The 23009-nt window shown below is 37.8% G+C and overlaps 1 protein-coding gene across 1 annotated transcript in view; it reads right to left on the bottom strand.

Annotated features, from left to right (window-relative positions):
- Window positions 1-21759, bottom strand: part of LOC103811590 (calcium-dependent secretion activator 2-like) — a gene marked incomplete at both ends in the record, with an annotated part of 41391 nt that extends 19632 nt beyond the window's left edge. The window contains 3 exons of the mRNA XM_009084576.1: window positions 991-1227; window positions 2740-2820; window positions 21427-21759. Of these exons, the coding sequence (XP_009082824.1) occupies window positions 991-1227; window positions 2740-2820; window positions 21427-21759 (651 nt within the window). The remainder of the gene's footprint in view (window positions 1-990; window positions 1228-2739; window positions 2821-21426) is intronic.
- Between the last annotated feature and the right edge of the window lie 1250 nt (window positions 21760-23009).

The following is a 23009-nucleotide window of genomic DNA, read 5'->3' as shown; positions in this document are numbered from 1 at the left end:
AAACATTGTTTAAAAGACAAATATTTTTTTATTTGTATTAAACTATATAACAATAGAAATTTTTATTCTGTAACATCTGCTATCTTAAACAAACTAAAGTCACTTCAAGTGCATGGTACACGTGTGGCACATTCTGACCAACAAATACACCACGAACACTCTGGTAATGTTTTGATTCTCTTATTATTGAAAGGGAGATCAGCATTTCCTGGTATGCACATTTGTAGAATTGGACCAGAACTACGATGCTGGAAATGTTCAAGGCCATTTGAAGAACCTGGTCTAGTGGAAGGTGTCCCTGCCCATGGCAGGGGGGTTGGATATAGATGATTTTTAAGGTTCCTTTCAAACCAAACCATTCTATGATTCTATTATGTCATCAGATATGTTTGAAAAACTAAATGTATTTGTGTTTTTTTCTTGAATAAAAATAATAAGAATAATAGATTAAGACTTGGGTTAAGATTAAGACTGCATCCCTACAGACCAGATTTCCTTCATAATCTCAGAAAACATAAGATAGTTTGTTAAAGAAAATGCAGAAATGTATAAAATCCTGTTATGAGCACCAGTAAACAAAATTTTTGTGCTTATTCTCTAAATGCTTCCAGTGAGAAAACGCTACTTGTTTATAAAATTCTATGAATGAGTTCCTGATAACAACACTTGTTCAATATTATGTTTAAAGGTATATTTAGCTATTTAATGTACTGAAATTCATTGAAAGTAACATTTGTGTGGGAGATTCAACTACCCACACTACTGTGTGGGCAGTTGCTGCTGTAAGAGGAAAATGCATCATACTACTGAAGAGGAAATGCACCACACAGCTGTATTCTAAATCCTAATTACCAAAGAGACAAAGCATAATTTATTTTTTTAACATAAAATTTTAAAATTACCAAGAAAGGACTAATAACATAAAAGGATCAAGACAGATATTATAGCAATTTAAACCATCAAAAAGTTTTCTGTGAAATTTGTGATTACCTCTAATGTGAAGGAGAGGACCACATCAGACTTTGACAGCTGAACTTCATTTTCATCTCCTATGTCCAAGAATGCAGAGTTCTGTGATCGTTTTAACTTCTGCAGTTTAAATTCTGGCCCACCTTTAGACACTGGCAGACTTTCCAAATTTGCCATCAGCAAATTCACCGAAGACCGCAACTCTTCTATGTACATGTTCTCCATTTCCCTTGTTACAAATTTTGGAAATTTTCTTTCCTTGGAAAATGTATTTAAAAAGTTAGGGAAAAAAAAATTCTTCATGCATTATACACCATGTTAATTTACTGATTTGCTTTCAGTCAAGAGAAAATACATAAAATGAACGTCTTAATTCAGTGTTTATCTATTTGTACGTCTTCAAAACAGTGATGGGAAGGCTAATCCTGTCCCATAAATACAGACAATTTTGAAAAGAAGAAATAAAGTAAGGAGCATTTGTACAACAGAACTGTGTTCCTTCCCCTCCCCCCCAATCATTTAACTATAAACCCAGGTTGAACAACTACACATTAAGTATTTCTAATACAGGTGTTTTAAGCATAGCAATTGACACAAAATGACCTGTCCACTAATAATTGTTACCTCATCCATTTCCTATGCTACCAAAAATAAGTCAATCACATTCATGCTTCTAATATAAAGCTGATGAACTGCAACCATGACAAGAAATTCCTATCATCATGTAACTCTATTTTTAATAACAGGTCATTAAATTTGAAACTAATGTTGAATTATTACACACAGGATTATTTTAAATAATCTCTCAAACATTAGAGAGAACTTAAAACTCTTTTTTTTCTCTGTAGAAGTTAGATACTAGTGTTTCAATATTGTGTTTAGAACAAAGAGTGAACATATGTAATGCATATATGAACACACACAGAGACAATTTAATGCACAGTTTCTCTAAATATTGAATATTGGGCAGCTTGGGAGAATGTAATTCAAGATTAAACAAAAATTTAAATTGTTCTACAATGTAGGTTTTACATATAAATGAGAAACAAACACTGCTCCCCACATATTGCCTGCCAAGACAGGCACCTTGCTTCTAAACCAGACAATTTTTACCATTATCTGTTATAAAACATAAAACAATGAGTTTTGCATTAAAAGCTTTACAGTTAATTTTGTTTCAGTAACAAAGACCAAGCAAGCTGACTGTCATCCAAAACACCTGCAGCAAGTCCAGTGGTCAGGCTCATTACAGAGCCAGTATGTTACAGATTGAAAATGGAAAAAAGAAAAAAATGTCATTTATAGTTAGAGACTGAAAACACATGGCAAGGTTCAGGGTTTTCTAGCAAAAACTCAACCCTTTAGAGGGTTTGTTTCAAGCTGTAAATTGTACCTTATCCTGTGAGGTTCACTGTAATAATAATATGCCAACACAGAAGACAGAGAAGACATTCTGTGTTATTGTGTTAGAGGATCTTTCCTCCCACTAGGATACTTTCTGCACCCCCGTGTAAAAATTGAGGAAAACTGGATTTACTGATGAGAGAAACGTAGGATCACACAGACTATGACTTTCCAAAATCAAATTTTGCTTTCTCCCTACCCCTGTTGACACAGATGTTCCAAAGCAGAAAGAAATGCATCTGCCAGACTGTTTTCAAATGATCTTCTGCTTAATTGTAGAATGAGAAACAGAAAACACACTCCACGGATCATCCCACTCAATCTCATATGGAGATATGGTTTTCATACAAGAAAGCAACCACTTACCCTTGCCATTTGTTCTGCCAATTGCAGCCGTCCATCTAGCTCACGTCTGATCTGGGCTGCTTGCTCATCTCCATTATCCAGCTTGGATAGAGAACAAAAATAAATCTAACCGTGAGAAATGCACTATATTTTAAATTTATAGCAAGTACTGTAGCTGAAATACTAAACCAAACCAAACCAACAAAAGAAAAATAAATTTTCATCTTAAAATCAGTGAAACTAGGCAAATACACAGGTTTAAGGCTTACCAAGATGAAAGAAATATAATGGCCAGGAGTTACTCATGGCAGTCAGGTTATCTGAAGGGTAGCCAGTGCTCCCTTGCATTTTTAATACCTAGATTATACAGAAGGAGTATTCTCTCTTTACAAAAATACCAGCTAAAAACATTTCTCCATGAAGCAGAAAACTGGAATGACAGACTGGCATGGAATATGTTTGCAAGGAAATCTACTCTTTGGTGCCATGAGTTCCTGTATAGGCATATATAGGCACAGGGAAAGCAAGCTGTGTGGCTATGTCTTCTAAGAATTGTATTATTTCGTTCACATAGCTCTGTTCCTTCAACGTTGCCCAAGTCCTCACATTAATTTGAACACCCAATATTTTCGTACCTAGAGAACAGTCAGTAATAAATGCCTGACTTCCATAAGGGAGATAAAGGGGAAAGACACATTTCTTCACCTCAACAGAACAGCTGGGTCTCAACAGAAAAGACTCCTCAACACATTTTTCACATGTTTACTTGTTAAGGGCAGTGTGGGGCAGTGTAGGTGAAGTGGAGCTTCAACTCAACTCATGGACCTGCACAGCTGGTTAAGAGGAAGAAAGAGTGATGCCTCTGGAAAAGATAAGGCACATCTTGCCATCTTACCTAAATAAGTGCCAAACAGAGCCAAAGTTCCCATGGAGGGCTCTCTCTGTCCCTAGGGCTATGATGTGACATGCTGATACAACCCTAGTGCATTTAGTATACAACTAAGGTTTAAGGATACTTGAATTGCTCTTCACTAAAAAAAATACATTTAAATTGATTAGAGGTGTAGACGGGCAAAAATTGGTTCTCTAATTAAATGACATCTTCAGCTAATGAATGTACAATTAATTTGGCAAATGATTAATTGCATTACAGTGAGTGGTTTTTCAGGAAGAGTGCTAGTCAGTGCACCAGGCCAAATGCATAACACCGTCCCCTTTACAATGCTCCTCAGCTAAATCCAATGCTTCTTATTGAACAAAGGCAACCACAAAAAACTAGGCATTCTGATTAAGAAAACAAAACACAAAACAAAACAAAAGCAAAACCTCCAGAACCCCTCAACAATTAAAAATACACTACCCCGTGCTTACAGGTCAATTACAGCATTACTTTTAGTGCAAATCTAGCCACATTTAGCAACAGGATGAAAAGTTTTCACTGCTAGTACAGAAGTGATAACAGAACATGCAATCTGTCACCTGTGCAATTTGCCATCTTACAAGATCCTTGCAGGAACTGATCCAGACTACCAGAAAGCAAGAGAACAAAACCTGATAGCATCCCCAGAAGAGGCTTAAGTTTAAACTAGAGAGTAGAAGATGGATCATGTTCCAGACTGGAGAAGTTCTCCTGCTAAGTGTGTCTGTAAATCTTCTCCTAACTTGACTGTGAGCATAATGTCAAGAGCGTTCCTGATGAAAGCAAATTTTTTAGATTTTCAGAATACAATTACAGTATTTCAAATAAATTCCTATTTAGATTTTCAGAATACAATTACAGTACAATTACAATTTGCATTCTTCCATTTCTTACCAGAGTTAAAAGACTGCCTATTGAACTTGTCACCAAGAATATTTCTAACTTCTATTTTTCTCTGTATTATAACTGCATACTTTTGCAATTATTTTTGTTTACTCAGTATGAAAGTCTGTCTAATATGAAAAACCATTTCATTTTCCTTCTTGGGCTAAGAGAAGGTCAACATTATTTTAATAACATATCTCATGACAGGCAATTGCTTGAAAAATATCTGTTTGAAGGTAATTTCAATGACTGAATTTTGATTTCAGCAAAAAGGAGGGTGTGAGAGAACAGAACAAACTAAAACCTTCCCTTGTGTTAAGGCACACCTTAAATCACTGTCTCCATTATTAACTTGTTTGAAGAGGTGAAAGCTTTTATTTAAAGACTGATATTTATTTTTCCATTTACAATAAACCATGATTATTTAAGTTAATGAAGGTGTAACCCAGTTTTGCAGATCTTAGCATTTTTTTCCTTAACTCTGCATTGTTTTCCATTATATGTTTGTACTCGAGCACTTAAAAATGTGATTCTCCTACTTTACTTATTTTAAAACTTTAGTCTTCTTCCCAAAATACTTACACATTTTAATGGCTTAGTTAATGTATGTAATAAAAACATTTCAGCTTGCTGCAACAGTATTTATACACCACAGGTATTTACTTACTGCACTGACACTAGAGATGCTTCTCACATCGCTTAAACCTCACATAACCAATTAGTTTGCATTTTAGCAGCAGAGGACTTCACTACAGAAGAATCTACAGATTCCAGAGACCTGTTTTCAGCATAAAATACATTGGAAGTCCTGACCAAACAAACCATTGTTTCCCGTAAATGCCACACATATGGCCCCCCAAACTTGTAAAACCTATGTGGAGACACTGACTCCTCTTTTGAGGGCTAGTTAGTTCAGTAGGAAAATCCCAACTGATCAAAAGTACAAATAAGACAGCTGTGTCACTGGTGCCCTTTCTATCTGCAAAGACAATTATTTGGATTTGTAAAGCTTCTCCAGAAAAATCCATAGATTACACTTGGGCAAAAAAGAAGTTACTTTTTACTTTTAAAAAAATTTAGCAGTCAGGTCATCATCTTCTTCCCCTAATGGTGTTACATAAAAACATTTTTCTAAAATAAACCTATCACTATTAGACATCAAGCTACTCATTCAAAAATGTTTTTACTCATTAATGCCTGAAATTGCCTTTATTTTTTCTCGCTCCGAAAAGGGCAACCACCTTTAGAGATGGAGTGGGACCATCCTCAATATGCAAGTTGCCCAACAATTCTTATTAAGAGGATTTCAGCTGCTTGTATAAATGTTGACTTCTGAAAGACAGATTGAAGTTTTCTGCTAAAAATTTCTGCTTGAACAATTTCAACCAAAACACTCCAATGCTTCTGAAGAGACCAGGGTAGACAATACACTTTATCCTTAATATGAAAAGTGGTGACCATCTTGTCAAAGAGCTCTAGCACCATCTTGCTTTGAAGTAAGGATCTGAAGTTTAGCAGGACCCCATCGATGAAAATCAGCTTGACTGGCCAACTCATGAACCTTTGAAAAATGCAGCAGTCAGGCTACAAGCAGCCACTACCAGAGGCTAAATCAGTCTGCATTCAGACTCATCTTCAGGTTGTGCTGTTCTCTGTCTTGAATATACATGAAATCTATGCTCCTCAGATTATCAGCTCATTTAAGAAAGACTGTAAACTTACCAGAGTTAAAAATCCCTATTCGGATCAGCAGCATGTATCTTGCTTGACAAACTGGTGTTTAATTTGTGTGCCCAAAGAGCACAGAACAGAAATACATCTGAATAAATGAATGTTTCTATATTTTAAAAGGTTGGAAAAGACTGCATACGCTGTGATTCATATTTAAACATTTTTTTTGTTTTCGAATTACTTACAATGCCGTAATGTATTTTGGTGCAAAAGAAAAATGGTACACTGGAGAAGAATCTGGTTAATGTGAAAGAGCAACTTAAGGTAAAAAAGGTACTAATGCTGCCAAGAGGTACTGCACTAAAGCCGCTAGCATTCACCTCCATTCCTTTACATATGCATTAAATCAGGTACTCCATTACCAAGAAAGGAGACCAGTTTGTGTGTAGATGAGTACAGATCTGCTGCAAGTTATAGTTCTTTACACTCACAAGTGCTCAAAGTAACTGATAATTCCTCCAAGTGATTATTTCATCAATGATCAATCAGCTTCCCTGCACCTTTCTAATTCACAGTACCATCAATATGAAATTAAATACACACGCCCATAGTCATATTAATTACTCTGCATTTCATGACTAAACTGACGGTACCCATATCTTAGGACTTTCTCTTCTTTCTGCAACGTGGAATCCAAAGTCTTTTCACTCTGCATGACAGCAACAGTTGTTTTCCCTTTATAGCCACTTTCTGCTGCACATAAGTAAGTCTGGACTCTGCTGAAACAAGAGTTTGCTTGCAGATGCTCATGTGAGGTAACCTGCAGGGTCCATCTCTGACTACTGCCAGACATCCAAGGCAAAAACTGTCGATATACACCAAATGGAAGTTTTGAGACAATATGATAATGAAAAAAATGGATTTCTGGAAGCAACTAATGGCATCTAGCAGCAAGGCTGGAAGAGGCTAGGGAAGTCCCAGTGCTCAATTTTGGTTGTCAGTCAAGTAAGCAGCAAGCATTTAGTGGGTGTACCAGATACAAATACAGTTTTCAGACCATTGTCCTTGTCGATCTTATCTCTGACTCTAAAAATGGGAGTTTTGCTTCAGACAGACCTGGCATGTCTCAGACCTGCAGGATTTGTTTGTTTTTATCTTTACACAGGCAGAGCTGCTCCAAAGGAGCAGACTGGGAAGAGATTAAAGGTGTGTGCAGTGTTAAGGAGCCAGTGTGCACTGAACACAAACAGCCTGCAGAGATTCCCCGTTGTGAATCAAGATTAGCAGCTAAATATGTAAAAGTAGAAGGATCAACAAATTCCAAGTCAGGCCAAAAACACAGCGCCCAACTCCAATCTGTGACTGCAATCACTTTTGGACACGAATTCAACAGGACTTAACTGCTGAAGGACAAGATTGTGATGGAAGTAAATTGCTTCCACTTCCTATAGGAGGGAAAAGATTTAATTAAAGGGCAGGATGTCTGGATCTTTCTGAATTACTGCTCTGGACCTCTTCATAAACCTTCTGCCTCCTGTTTCACAGCAAGAAAGACACAGCTCTAAAAGGAAAGAAAACCCCTGTATTTCAAAGGAGGTTATGCCGTTTAGCATCAGTTTTAAGACCTTTCCTGTTCCTTGAGTATAGATTATACAGAGGATTAATTCAGATTCATTAAAAAAAAATCAATAAAATGGTATTTAAAAACTCTCCCATGTTCTCTGTACCCTGTAAAATCCCTACCATGTATCACAAATGGCTATGCTGACGGATGAGCCAGCCTGTGTGATGGTGAAATCCTGTGGATTTCCCACAGGACTCTGCAAAAGACAAACTTTAAAAACTCAGTTCCTAAATCTTACTCCTCCTAACTCACTCCTTCTCCCAGCCAACACACACTAAATCCAACAAAAATGCTAATTTTGGCAAATAAACTCAGAAATGTGTTTTAGAACATGTGCAACACAAAATCAAAGTGAAAGGATGTTAGAGGGAGAAAATCTGCTAACCGTTAAAATGAAAGGGGAAAAATGCTCCTGGTTTTGAAAATATTTCTCTTGTGGAATAGAAATATAGATGTTTTCAGCTAATTCTATACCAAAGGACAAACCCGGGAACCACTGAAATAATTTCTACTTCAAATTTGTCGGCAGCAAGTAGACATAAAAGCTAGCAGGTCCAAAGCCTGTATGAGGAGTTTGAACAACTTTTCACAATGCACCATCAGGCCTCATAGGCTTTTTATATCGATTTTGCTCTAGTAGAGCATAAGATTGCCCCTCAGACCACTGGCCAAGCTAATCACTCAGTCTTTCTGCAACACGGAGCCAGCAAAAAGCTCAAACTTCTGTTAAAACTAGCTTTAATGCAAAGTCTTACTGACTGCTATTTTTTTCTCTTTTTTTTTTTTTGGGAGGGGGAGGGCAAGAAGCAGTTTTAAAATAATATAAATTTGAAATTAGGATGGAGGGGACATAGATGAACAGATAAAACAATTAGTATATGACTTTCTCTGTAGTTAATATTAACAACAAGTAATAATGAAGGTAAAGAGCAAGGCCAGTCAACAGTCAAATACTCTACACTGGCTTCAGCTGGCTGAGAAACTAAAATCCAAAGAAATGAACGTCTTTAAAAGCTATGCCTGAGTACCTTCAGTAAGTCCATGAGATACAAGACTGCACTCAGAATTTTTTTACCAGCTCAATACTCCCAAAAAGCTAAAAAAATTAATGCACCATCTCAGATGGTGAGATTTCATTCTCTGAAATATTTTTATGAAGTTCTGGACCTGCTTATGTGATTTCAATATTGATTTGTATATGTATGGCTGATAAAGGTGACAGAAGATATCACTTACACTAATTGCTTGAACTCATTAATTACACTTATGATATATTGATTTGCATATTCACAGTCATCACAGTCTTCTACACTGTAAAGGTCAAACTCTTCAGTTGCTGCTAATTACAAAAATTCCTTCCACTCCAACTTTGTCACCACAAAATTATGAATATCCACACACAAAATAGCTCAACTATTAACTTATTAACTTAACAGCTTATTTTTTTTTTACTCAAGTCTTTGTCTTGTTATTTGTATGGATGTTCTTCCTACACCTAGTCAGGGCAAAAAGCTTGAGAGCTATGCATAGAGCCTATTGTACCATAAATATATTTTTTAAGTCAGAAATGTAGGGTACTTAGGTAATCAATGGAGAGATAAAGAACCCTCCAGAGTTATTTAAAGCACTTTAAAACAGTTATCTACACGCCTACCATAAATACTGTGGAAGTCCCAACTGCACTGGTAATCTCTGGTGAGCAAGATGATCAAAGAAATGGGCGTTCTTATTCTCTCTCTCACCTTCCCCCAGACCCTGCTGAAATAGATACTGGCTGACACCTTCAATACAAGCTGGTTTCAGGTTCTGCCTAGGGAATACCCTCCCACACCCACCCTAAGCAGGAAGTGAAGGGCCTTAAATGAGTTATGATTCATGTCCGGATTCTACTTAAAAAAAAGTCTTTCACCCTCCTCCTCTCCCACCACCTGCACAGATTACCATATCCAAGACAACTGAAAGATTAGCATGCAAACCTTGTTGGTGTATGCATATTTATGTCCTAACGGAGCCCACAGTGTTTTCTATTTTCCTGAGGATTGCTTCAGAAGGAAATCCCCTCTCCTTTTGCTTACCCTCCTTACTCTCCAAAAATATCATGCAGACTGTTCTCTTGCCTTATTAGTCACTGATTAGATTATCTTTGGAGTGTTCAAACCAAAGTGAATATATGCAATTAGGGCAATAAATGTTAATGAGCATTGCATTAACTAAGCAAAAGCATTATGAATTTCATGCCAGTACTTATTTTCCAGTTAATTACATGTGGCTAACTTAACTAGACAGAAACCAGGCTGACAACCTTTTGTAAATATGATGAACAGAAGCTAGAAGATAACAGAAATGGAATCCCACTTTCTTCCTTTCTATTCAACTCTACAGCATCAGCTGGAGAATGTTCTGTATTGTCACCTGTTTCTGGAAGTCAGTGGTATTAGTGGTGTATAGATATCCATCCATAAACATAAAAATCCTGAATAGTTGAGTAAGGACTGAAAAATATTTAATCCAGAGGTTAAGAAGGTAAGCTTGATCTACAGATTTGTGTTGCACCATGAAAATTTGACGTCCCTATCTACATAGGTTCTAATCTTTGGAGTGAGGTCCAAAAGAAAACAGTTTATGGATCTTCAATCTATATTCCAGGATGGTTTTGTAGATTTTGTTTCATCATCCAAGCTGTCAATAAAAATACTGAATGATACTGAACTCTGGAGTGCTGCATTCCCAACTACCATCTCAGCTTTTAAACCACTGCCTACCACCCTTTTGGCATTGTGACCTCACTAATTTTCAAGACCTGGTAGTCAACTTGTCCAGATCAGGCTTTAACTTACAAATGTGATTGGAAGATGATGTCCAAAGTCCTACTGAAGTCAAGGTGCATCACCATTAACCGATCTCCGTATTCACATACTCAGTCATTGCATGAACGCAAGCTGTCAAATTGGTCAGGCATGATGTGCTCTTGGTACCCATGTAAACTAATAGTGATTACCTTTACACATATGAAAAAGGATTGCAAAAGGTTGTGCTCTACAGTCTTTCTAGGGACTAAGGCAATGCCTACAATTCTCAAACTTTCTGTACAACAGAATGGTTTCCTCCCGAGCTTTTACTATGGCTTCTTAAGAAATCAATGACCTCCTGGGCTCTGCTTTTTCCCACATCAGTTTTGTAGGGGTCTTAGAATACCAATCCTTTAAATAAGGAGTAAGTTCACAGCTTACCTTCTTAGCCCTCTTCCAACTCCTGAACTGTCTACTGGTGATTTCTGCAGCCCAGCTGCTATCCAAGGTCACATCGATCCCCAAATCTTCCCTGTTTGTGAGCAGCAGGTCAAATAGAGCACTAATACAACTGCTTCTTTTGCATTTATGTTCAGAAACTGCCACCAACACAGTCTAGAAACTTCCTCAACTGCTTGCACAATGCCATGTTAACCTCCCAGCAATTGGTGGCAGTGTCTGAAATCAACCATGAGGATCAATGCTTGCCATTAGGAGACTTCTAATTGTTAGCAGCCTTATGCTCTTGGTCAGGTTGTCTGTAACTGATCCAACCCCCACCATGACATCACCAATATTGCTTTCCCTTCCAATATTGACCCAGAAACTGGAGGCCTTGTTTGTTGCCCAGATAGTGCAAACACTATTGTGTAGGCATTAGTGTAGCCACATTTCTGAACACTCTCTGACAGAGAACATTGTCTCCCTTGTAGCCTTCTACCATATATACCTACACCACATGCATTACTGTCTCATTTAACCCTGAGAATAGCTCCCTATATTCTAACAATCTAGTTTAAAATCCTCCATGTTAGCTTAGCAATCCTATCCACAAACATGTCTATGCTTTCTTGTCAGGTTGGATGTGCCACCCTGGGCCATCTTTATTATCAGAGTCTTGCAGTCAGTCACCTTTGAACTCAAGATCATGTCACTGGTGCTCACACAGACAAGCAGCAAGGGGCAGTAGCTGGACTGCTAGAAGGGCCTCAAGAATCTCTCTGTAGCATCATAGATCCAGGCTAGAAGAAAGAATAAAGGTCTGGCCAGCAGACGGGCGTCTTTGTCCTGGACAGCATGGAGTCAACAAACTCAACATTTTTCACTTTGTCTTTTCGCTGGTCTCAGTCCCATGACCTGAGGTGTCCAACGTGCATTCCTCCCACGATAGAACCCACTCATCCACCTCTGCAGCCAGGGTCCTGAACCAGTTTTCTAGATGAACAACTGCAGAGAGACAGGGAGCCCTTCTCCTGCCGCTAGAAGTTACAAGCTTCAAGCTTCCATCCTCCTGGAAACATGGAAGGAAACTGCTAACATTAAACAGGAGGGAAAACACCAGTTACAGAAAGTCTGCTATCCATCTGTAAAACAAAATAGTTGCTCCAGTATGGTAAAACTGGAAAACTGTTCATACAAGTTTCCCTAAGGAGAGACATGTGTTTCACAAGATTCTGCTGTCACTAGTCTCCTGAGGAAGACACAGAACCAGCAGAAGACTGTGTCTGATGTATTGGAATATGATTTTATAGTGCTCCTAGGAATAAAACAAAGCTTCTCCAGAAATTGTGTGTACCTTTGGATGCTCTCTCAGGCATGGCTCAGTACTATTTTCCCTCTTTTACAGGCAGTCCTAGAGCTTGGCCCTGCATGTTAGGAAAACAGTTTATTCAGAGGTGACAGAGGGAGTGACTCTTCCATTACTTCATTTGCAAAGGGATATTTCTTCTGCCATAGCCCCAGAGTGCTTACCATACAATGGATCCTTTAGAATCAGCTAGAAGTCAAAATTTCTACTAAACATGCAGCCTCAATTTTATTTCAGTGTTTTCCTGTTTATATCCAAAATGCCTGGAAGTTAATTTATTTATCTGTTATCTCAAAAAACAGATTCCCATAGAGGACACAAAGTGCAGATGAATCCTATTGTTGCACTCCTCTTACCATTTGCCAGAAGACTGTAAACTTTTAGAAAGGGTTACAATTATTTTTTCTCATCTCTACTAATCGTGACCAAAAAAAGGGTTATTTTAGTTGGCTTGAGAACTTTTCATGCCTGTAATGGAAAACTAAAATGAAGATAATCCACCTACCTACAGAAGACCCAGAAAGAGAGAAACAGGCACTTCCTCGGAAACATGCCAGCAGCTTGAAATTATGAACATCTAGTCACAAATCAGACAGCCTCAGCACTGACACTAGACTGAACAACTATCTCCTGAGGCTTGTAATATTAAATGTGGGAATAAATGAAAGGCCAAGGAGCATCTTCCTTTTTTGTTGAGAATCAATGTTCTTCTAGGGTGAGGGTTTCTGTGGTGGACAGCCTGTAAGCTTAGAGAACAAGAGATTAGATCCTAGAGATTAGGACAGACTCAGCAGAGGAGACAGATAAAAATGTAATGGACAGTTCTCTCATTTCTAGAACAGCTACAAAAATGCCTTCCTAGAGGCTAAAGAAATAAACAGAGAGATTACTGTTGAGGTGCAACTTCTTGTGTTTTAGTTTATGGCCAAAATGTGTATCTATCATATACACAGACAGATAGATCTAGAGATGGCTCATTTCCACATTTACCTGCATCTTTGCCTCTGGAGTGGCTGGGGTGCAGGAGCCTATATAGACCTTGTCCTGGCAGCCAGTTGCAAAGACACTTCCTCCCAAGAAGGAAGTGATAAGAGAGTTCTGCCTTAAAAATTTAAAAAATGGGGGAAAAAAGCAGCTAGGCTACAGAACAAGACATTCAGTACCAGTAATCTAGAGGGATGGGAACATTGGGTTATTTACCTCCTGTGGCTTTTACACAGGAGCAGACTCACAGTGGCTGGTGAAGACACTTCAGGATGAAAAACACTGCAGAGGAACAAGAGACTGTTCTAAGTAAAACTGCCTTACTTTGAGTTGATAACAAAGGAATATAGAATACTACCATGTCTTAAGCAGAACAGGTGACAAATTCTTGCTAAGGTTCATTAACTTTTTCAACTTGCTTACAGGCATTCATTCAAATGCACATATAAGCTAGTAATCAGACACATTAATAAACTTAATTATCAGTCTGGAAATCTGGATGTATAAATTATTTGTTTCGTATTCATCTACTTGAAGACACAGGGTTCCTCGTTTTAAAAAAATAAATTAATAATACCACAGCCTTTGGCAGAAAAGATTTCCTTCTATTGCCTAATACCAAAGTAGAGGAACTTTATCCTCATCTGGTAACATTAAACATGATGAGTCGAATGCACTGGAGATTTTAACATAGGTGCAAGTTAAATGCTGGATATATTTGGCTTTGAGTGCTCAGGCAGCTTAACTCCCTTGGATCTAGAACTCAAGAGAATGTCAAAACACCATTAATTACTTAATTAAAGCTCCAAAAGAGTATTTAAGGGAAGAAACACAGAGAAGGTAAAAAATTGGAAGCAGCTTAAAAGGATCTCCTTTATCAAAGCCCAAAAAACCCAACTGCCTTATTTCTTTGTGCTACAACAGCCATTCTGCTGCTGTTCCTGTGCTCACTGAATGTCATAGACAATCTTAGACAACAAAACAGCTTGAAAGAAATATCTGCAGCCAAAATCCCAACGTCTATGATTTCCATCCTCAGAGAAGGCTTAAGACAGAGCAGAGGAGATGGGCAGTTCTCAGCTTCTCTCTGCTGATTCTCAGTCTGGCCTGGCTTACCACTTGTGACAAGAAAGGTGATATACAGGAAAACAGACCTAGGAGGATGCTAACTTAGAGAACATAAGTAAATGCACTAGTCTATGAGTGCTGACCATCTCTCAGGCTACTAGAGATGGTACCCTGTCCAACTCCTTCACACAGCTGCAAAATAAAACACAAAACCAGAAGCCACATATGCCCAAAGAGCGCTGTGGTAGAAAAATCCACCTGTAAATTTTGCATAAAAAGCAGTGAAATGCATAAAACTATCATTCATAGCTTTTTCTTAACAGTTATACTGAATAAACCTTTGAATATTTTCATGGTTTTTGGATGACCACCATCTTCCTTTTAAATGTAGATGTGAAAGTCAATTTTCCTCATCCAACAGCTGAATAAGGACACTGCAATACATTGAGTACTGAAAATCCACTAATGTTGCCAATGCACCATTTCTCCCTGGTATTTTCTTAGTATTCCTTCAACTACAAACAAAAATACTTCAAAGTATTTCATTATGCAGTTTTCAAGGCTTTTAAACCTTGTTCAGAGTCAGATATTTAAACATGGTAAAAAAGTAACTTGCTTCTCACAGGATGTTTTAATATTCTTTCCATCACTCTTCCGTCATTAGAGTAAATGACAAAACGACACCCTTTGGGGCAATTGGAGACTTTTTTTCCCAAAGTCTGCCATTATAGAAAAAGCATTTGTTTACAGGAGCTAAAATTCTCTCCCTCCAATCTATTTAAATACCCTCAGTGTGTGTTAACAGAACTGGAGCACTTGGGGTTATAAGACTTCCTGTTTCACCAGAACTCATGTTATTAAGCTCGAAATCCAAACTGGCCTGACAAACTGTTCATCTTAGCTCTGGATTTCTCATAATCTCATTACAGAATTAATCTTTGGAGGAATATTTGAGGTTTTCTAAAGCACTGAAATTTTTTCTTGAGCAAGACTTCTCCAGACCTCTCATATTAAAGCAAAAGGCAAATGAAACACCTCAACAATAACAACAAAATTTGAAAAAAAGATACCTGTTGAAATAAATTCCTATTAAACTCCTATGTGCATGTAATGAAGAATGACATCTCATGAAGAAAAGACAACATGTAAAATCCTGTGAGAAATGACAAGCCATCTCTCAATTGAAATATTTGGTATGAATTATTCTGCTCTCACTCAATAACAGACAGTGGCAGATCTTTTTTCCCCTTGAAGAACAGGGTAAAATCAACCAGAAATTTTTTTTTCTATTTTGTGTGAGGAGAGCATGGAAGAAGATGTATTCTGGTATTTACAGGTACTAGAAAACAAAAGCAGATGTGTGAACAAGTTTGAATGTTTCTGCTATCAAAGGCATTAAACACTTTTCAGGTTGACAGACATATATGACAATTTTAAAGGACTGACCTGTTCTGTATGAAAGACATCGTTATTGCACCATGATGATGTGCAGACACTTTCTAGACTCATATTTATCATATCAAAGTACAGTCAATGCCTAAATGCTAACTACAACTAGAGCTTCCCACAGTCCCACAAAATGATCACTTTTCTTCTCCCCAGAGATATCCCATACCACTGCAGTCTTTTCTGCCCACTGAGAGCCCAAACAGCTTCTCCCCTCACTCCTGCCCTGCCTGCCAACCACTCCACAGTCTCTGCCAAACTGCCTTTTATGTAGCAAGCAAAAAACCTGCCCCATGCTGAGGGTGTGCATCAGCTACCCAGGAGTAAATTCTTAACAGGTAAGGCCTGAAAGTAGAAGATCTGTTTAAAGCAGGTGATCAGCATGAGGGTTGGGTGGGTTTTTTTTTTTTTTGGTTGGTTGGCTTTGGGATACTTTTTGAAAGGGCAATAGGAATATCTTGGGCCAGGTCAAAGCACATTTTGGGCCTCGAGAAATGTCTAAGACATCAGTGGATGTTTTAGCCAACATCTGATGCTACCTTTAAAATACAGTAATGGAGCTTGCTGACATTTTTCACAGGTTACTCTGCTGTATAAGGTATAATTTTTTTGTGAAATAAGTAATGACAGTCACTAATGACCATCAGAAATATACTGGCTTAACTGAAGCCTGGTCTTGTGACTAAAAAAGACTCAGATATTCTAATTTCAACTTAAAAAGTCAATGAATCTGTTTAAGTTTTGGTCTATATACTAAAACGGAATCTTAATACTTGTTTAATTACTTCAAGAAGAAGATTATCAACATTAAACTGAAACTTTATGTATAAATTTATGTATAAATTTGTGCTTCATAAACTTGCATGTGTGCCTATAACTTATACAAGGCATGAAAATTTCTAAGGAGAATACCCAGAAGTATGGGAAATTCTGTGATCTGTGAAATAACTGCACTACTTTTTAATATTTTACAGAGGAAAGGATCAGAACTACAAACATGCAAAAGTCATGAAGGCCTTGCCAAAAATTAAACTGCCCTTAATTTGACTTATTTCCAAACCCGCATCATTAACTGGACTTCAGCAAAATGCTGGGTGAAAGACTCCAGTTGTACTGAGCACCATAAGCAGACTTCAGTTCAGGAGAAATTCTGGACAGAAACTATTTTCAGAATTAAAAATACAAAAATTTATTATGGAAGATACAATATAATCAATTGTTTTCAATATTAGACACTTATACAAAGAGTTACATCTTGCAAAAGCTAAAGATAATAAAGGATGTGAACCAGACACAATACAAATATTTTAAACAGAAAATTGTATCTTGAAGCAAAATACCATCTAAAGTTATTTCCAAAAGAATTAGTTTGTGATTGATTCCCAAAAAGTCAACAGCAGAAAACTTAGAATGCAATTCTTCTTAAAAACTGTTACATTATTCTCAAAATTATTTATTACCTGTCAGGAAAGAGAATGCAACTTGCAAAACTTCTTTCAATATGAAAATCAGCATTGTTGTCTCCTCCTGGTACCCAAGAAAGGAGTTTACAACAGCCAAAAAAGTCAACCTTATAAAGGTACTTTCAAAATAAAATAAACTCTGTGTGGAGTTATGATTTACCTGGTACAGAAATTCTAGTACTGATGAAGTGGTGTAATAATAGTGTATGACAACACATGGGTGTTAGTTTGACTTTCAGTTTGACTTTCTGCAAGTTATCCTCTACATCAGTGAGTAATTAAAAAAGAAAAGGAAAAAAAGAAACAAAAGGCTATATTGTGTTTCATCTCTATAAATCAAAGAAACTATAACAACAGTGTGGCTAGGCATCTCAAACACAAGTCAAGGAGCTCATTAAGTCCCAGCTAACTGGCAATCATCTCTTTATCATAAAATACAGCTCGAGGCAACACAATGTAAATAAAAATCAGGTGAAATTCTTAGCGCTTACAAAATTGAACCTTTTAATCACAAAGATGTGGGTGCTTGGCAGCAGTTGCTGGCCTTTCTCTAAACTATGAAGCTGAAAACAAGGTTGGAGAAGTCTTCAACATCCTAATGCAAACATCCTGCTAATGTTCACTACCTAAGGACAAGCTTAGGCATTTAGTGTATGTTAAAAGATTATGACAAAAAGTAATTGTTCAAAGAAAAATGCTTAAAATACTCACAGCTATGTGGACTGTGCTTGACAATGTCAGGGAGTTGGTCCGTTATTATTAATTTTATTTTTTATTAAGGCAGTCTCCAGTTGAACAAACACTGTTTCTCACTGCTGTCACACAAAGGATGGAGATTGGCACCAGTGTGGACCCACAGGAACCCACACCCTAGCAGAATTGTCTGATGGACTGCTGCAAGATGCTAATGGTTTAAGAGTTGAAGGGAACACTCCATTTAGAACGGGCTGGGGAGCAGAAGCTGCTGAAATCCAATAAAGGCAGAGAATTCACAAGGAGGAGGCTGGCAGACAATACCTCCTACTTTATACATAGCATTCTTGTCTGTTTAGCAGCCCTGTAGGTGCAGGATAATTTCCTCTTATCATCAACATTGTATGACGTTTTTCTGCTTCCTATTTCCAAAGGGCTCAAAGGTACAACAAAAAAAAGAGGTAAAGAAAAAGAATTTTCTGCACAAATTATAACTGTACAGACTTGCTGTTAAGGGCAGCTGTTTCTCAGAGCTGCAAAATATACAGAATTTCATATATCTGATTCTCTGCTAGAAGCACAGGCTAGAAGCCAAACTCATCAAAACCTCTATCAAAAATACAATTTTAAGACCTGTTTGGACTTTGACTTATCTTGCTGCTCCCAGACACTATTGATTATCATTATCTGCAAGTCTCCAGTATTCTAAACAGCAGTGGCAAAGGGAAATGAAAGTGAGCATTTTCATACAAAAACAGATAGAGGCTTCTAGGGCAGAATGAAAACTGCTGGTGCTGACTGAAATCTGACTCTAACTTCATCTCATCTTCAATAAATACACTGTCAATAGAAAGGAGTAAGATACAGCCTAAACTAAAATATTTATTAAAACTATGAGATATAAGGGATTTTGCCAAAGGAGAAAAGGCATAACATTATCAGAGACTGGTTGTTGTCTGCACTGCACTTCCTGGGAAGGCTAGGTATGATTGTTGTCTTTTTCTTTGCAACAGACTTCTCCTCACACCTTTGGTCTGCTATGTCCTTGACTGGACCACAGGAACAGGATATGAAAAGTGAGGTTGGTAGCAATTCTGTTGGGAGTACATAACAAAAGGTTTTGCTTTTGCAAAGTAACCTCATCCTTGCCTTGGAAAACTAGAATCCTCAGAAAACTAGAACCCCAAACAATAAGGGTATAGCTTTGAGCCTTTTCTTCTCCATTCTTTTCAGCTTGGAATACATAGGTGCTCATGTATCTGCTCCCAAAGAAGTAAATCTCCCTTTCTTTCCATCCTCCAATACTTATATGAATCTGGGTTAAACACTGTGTACTTTGGAAACCTGCATGGGAGATTTTACAACCTTCAGTTCTCAAATGCACAAAGAGCAAGAGAAGTGTCTTCTCTTAATCCTACTGAGTCATCTTTGCACACATCAGGGTGCTCAGTCTTTCTCTCTTCTTACCTACAACAGGATTATTTTATCTTTAAATAGCAACTTAAAAAATAAGAAAGCAAAAGCATTCCATGCTCACAATTCTACCATGTTAGAAGACAAAAATCAATTTCTCCATAGTTTATGGACCAAGAACTGACAGAAAAGTGCTGATATTTGCCAACTACTTTTGCTCCATAAACATTTCTACTATTAAGACCCAAAATAAAGAAGGCCTCAAATATACAGATACAAGAACACAGTGGACTTCAATTAGAACCACTTCTAGACTAAGGGAACAATTTTCTTGTTTAATTGTTCAAAGCTCTACAGTCACACTTGTCTGTGTTCCTCTAGCCCACTAAAGACTAAGAGCAGATTTTGATCATTCACAGTGACATATAAAGCAAAATTTAGCAATCACTAGACACCAGAGAAGAGGGAAATCCATACAGAGTTTCTACTATAAGTAACAGGTTAACTACTTTTGGTGAAAAGATAGTAGACTTTTCATGTTTCCAGGTATTGGAACAGGCTGCCCAGAAAGCTTGCCCGGTCTGTCTCTAGTTTTGGAAGTTTTAACATCTAACTGGCAAACACTCAGCAACCTTGCCTGTCCTCACAGTTGACCCTGTTTTGAGCAGGAGGCTGAACTGAATGACCTCCTGAGGTCTTATCCAAACTGAACTATCCTGTGCCTCTGTGTACTATTATATGTAAAAAACCCCACAAACAAGAAGGATTATGCACCTAGATTCCAGTGCTGCTTCATCTTGCTATCAACCTGCATGTCCCAGAGGCTAGCTTCATGATTTACATGGATGTGCATAAAGAGGCAAAAGGAAAAAGAGAGGGCAAACAGGAAAAAAGGAAGGAATATTTTCTATGTCTTTTCATTCAAAACACTGCTCATAATTTGATGCAGAATGGAATATAACAATTTCTCATTATGAAAGTTGGATCTGTGACCCTGAGAAGCATTAAACACCTCAGATGTTTCAATCATAGAACAGCTACAGGATTTCATGCCATAAATGAAGCAGGTAAAAATGTCCAAAGATTCCTCATTTGTTCCCATATTAAGATGGCCCATAACTACAAGCCAACCTTCAGTATAATACATGAAAAACAGTTTAGATGGAGTCTGATGAACTATTTTACAGACAGTGTAGAAAGCTGTGGGAGCTCAGCTTAAATGCTACATCCACTCTGGCTGGTTCTGAGACTTGCCTTCTCTTCAGGTTTTTCCTCCTTGATTAACTGCTAATTTACACTTGCATCACTATGAAGACTGGCTAATAAAATATTTTTACATACCAATTATAGTACTGATTAGTGAAAGATTATACACATAAATCTGACTGCTGAATAGATTGTCTTGGCCTCAGTAATTTACAGAGAACTTCACTTATCCAACAAAACAACAAAGTAAAATGTGCAAATTCCCTTCATAGAGTGTTTGAAATAAAGCATGTTGAGTTCTAACATGCCAACCTTCTAGATACAGGATGGCCAAGAGCATCCTGAATCACCTGTCATCTATCTATTTGTGGCAGCAAATCTCATTTAAAGATGTACACACATGCACAGAAATGTATGTACATGCATATGCAATTTATATGAGGGTATGCAGCTATATAGACCATAGCACATTCCTCAGAATCACCCAAATCACTGAAACAGTGACACCATAAAAGGTCTTAGGAGATCCCTGTAGCACAAATAGAATATAGTCTGGCATACCCTTTTTGAAGTGCTCTGCAGTGACCAAATCATGCAAACATTCCTTTCTGAGCAGGTCTCATCTCCTTGGACTGTGGAGATTGAGCTGAAGGATTCTATACACAGGGAGGAAGCACTTGACCTGCTTGCAGTGGGGAGGAATTCTGGACACAACAGAAGTGAGTAACACCAATACTTACTTGGCAGGCATTATAAATCAACTGGTGTTCCAATTTTTTGATCCCTAGAATCTGCTGAAACATTTCATAAAGCTGTTCCTTGCTCAGAATCAGCTCCGATACAGCACTTAAGGCCATTCTATTCGGCTGTTTGCAAAAGTCCTCTTCTCCCTTGTATATGGCATCATATTTGGCTAGCCAAGAACTTAACACTGTCTCTTTGCTTAATCCATCAATTTCCGGCAAGCTTCGGACTCTCTTTTCTATGTTTTTCTTAAAAACATCTCTAAAGTCACTTGCAGAACATCCTCCACTGTGGACCATTCTTGCAACCCGGTCACTCTTGAGAAATACCTTTTAAGATAAAAGAAGAGAGAAAAAAAAGAAACAGAAAAAGTTAGGACATGGACACAAACACAAAGTAATCCCTTTGTAAGGGATTACAAACTAGTATTTGCTTCTGTGTAAAATGGCTTAATATGAAAGAGTTATACAGGTCAAGTTTGACCATACTGAAAAAGCAAGTTTCTGCATTGAATAAGTACTTAAACTAAGTAGTTATAAAGGGTTTTATGCAGAAATTTACAATAGCTAAACTAGAATGAACTTTGAATTAACAGCAGCTGATTAAAAATTTACCTGTAATGAAGCAGAAAACCAGGACAAAAAAACACCCAAAAAGCCCCTAGAAAACCAGCACAATCAATATCAACAACTGAGAGACGAAAGACCTCAATACACAAGGCTGTTTCTACTGCTGTAGATACAGTACTGGAGACACACTATGGGATTCGCTGTGTAAAATCCCCAAACAAAGACCAACATAAAAAAATAAATCTCTCCCAAGTACTCATACTCTAAGATATGACAAGGCAAATTACAACAACAAACCAATAAAATCAACATTCTGTAAGAACCTTTCAGTGTTCAGGCATGATTGTATTCATCTCTTTTAACATGGGCCTTGACAAGGTTGATCTTTCCAGACAGTGAATATGATCAGCTCATTTCTAGTAGCAAGTCTCATGGAGCTGCTCCTCTACAAGATGCAACCTACACACAGGCGACCACTGCAGTACAATCAGCTGTGTAAACAACTGATGTGTGACTTGGGCAAGGGATAAACTGCATCATGCCATTTGAAAGGACAACTTGGGGAGAACCACTTGGCCTTCTGAAGCAGAGGGAGATGGGTCAAGGCCGTCCACCCTGCATGGTTTGGCTGCTAGTGGCTGCTTGGGTACCACACCAACACCCCAAGCACAGCTGAAATGCAAACAACAGATATGAAACCACATAGTTTAAACAGATTTCCTATTCATCACCTTTCTGACTCTCTTCAATCAGATGTATGAATTGGGAGCGAACTATGCATAGATAGTCATTTCAGTCACCAAGAGCTATGCATCGCAATGAATGGAGCTGATAGCACAGTAGAGCTCTGACACCATATACTATCTCACGTTAGAAGATGGTGCACCTATCAGCCAACCTAAAATACTACTGTGCTTCATTTGCAAAACACACAACAGGGGAGCAGGAGAGGAGCTAAAAAGCTGAGCAGCGAGGAGTACATGGCTGCAAACAGATAAAGAAAATAAATA

The sequence above is a fragment of the Acanthisitta chloris genome, unplaced genomic scaffold (genome assembly GCF_000695815.1).
Source record: "Acanthisitta chloris isolate BGI_N310 unplaced genomic scaffold, ASM69581v1 scaffold32021, whole genome shotgun sequence".
Taxonomy (NCBI): domain Eukaryota; kingdom Metazoa; phylum Chordata; class Aves; order Passeriformes; family Acanthisittidae; genus Acanthisitta; species Acanthisitta chloris.
The sequence above is the reverse complement of the archived record's forward strand: the minus strand, read 5'-3'. Positions and strand labels throughout refer to the sequence as shown.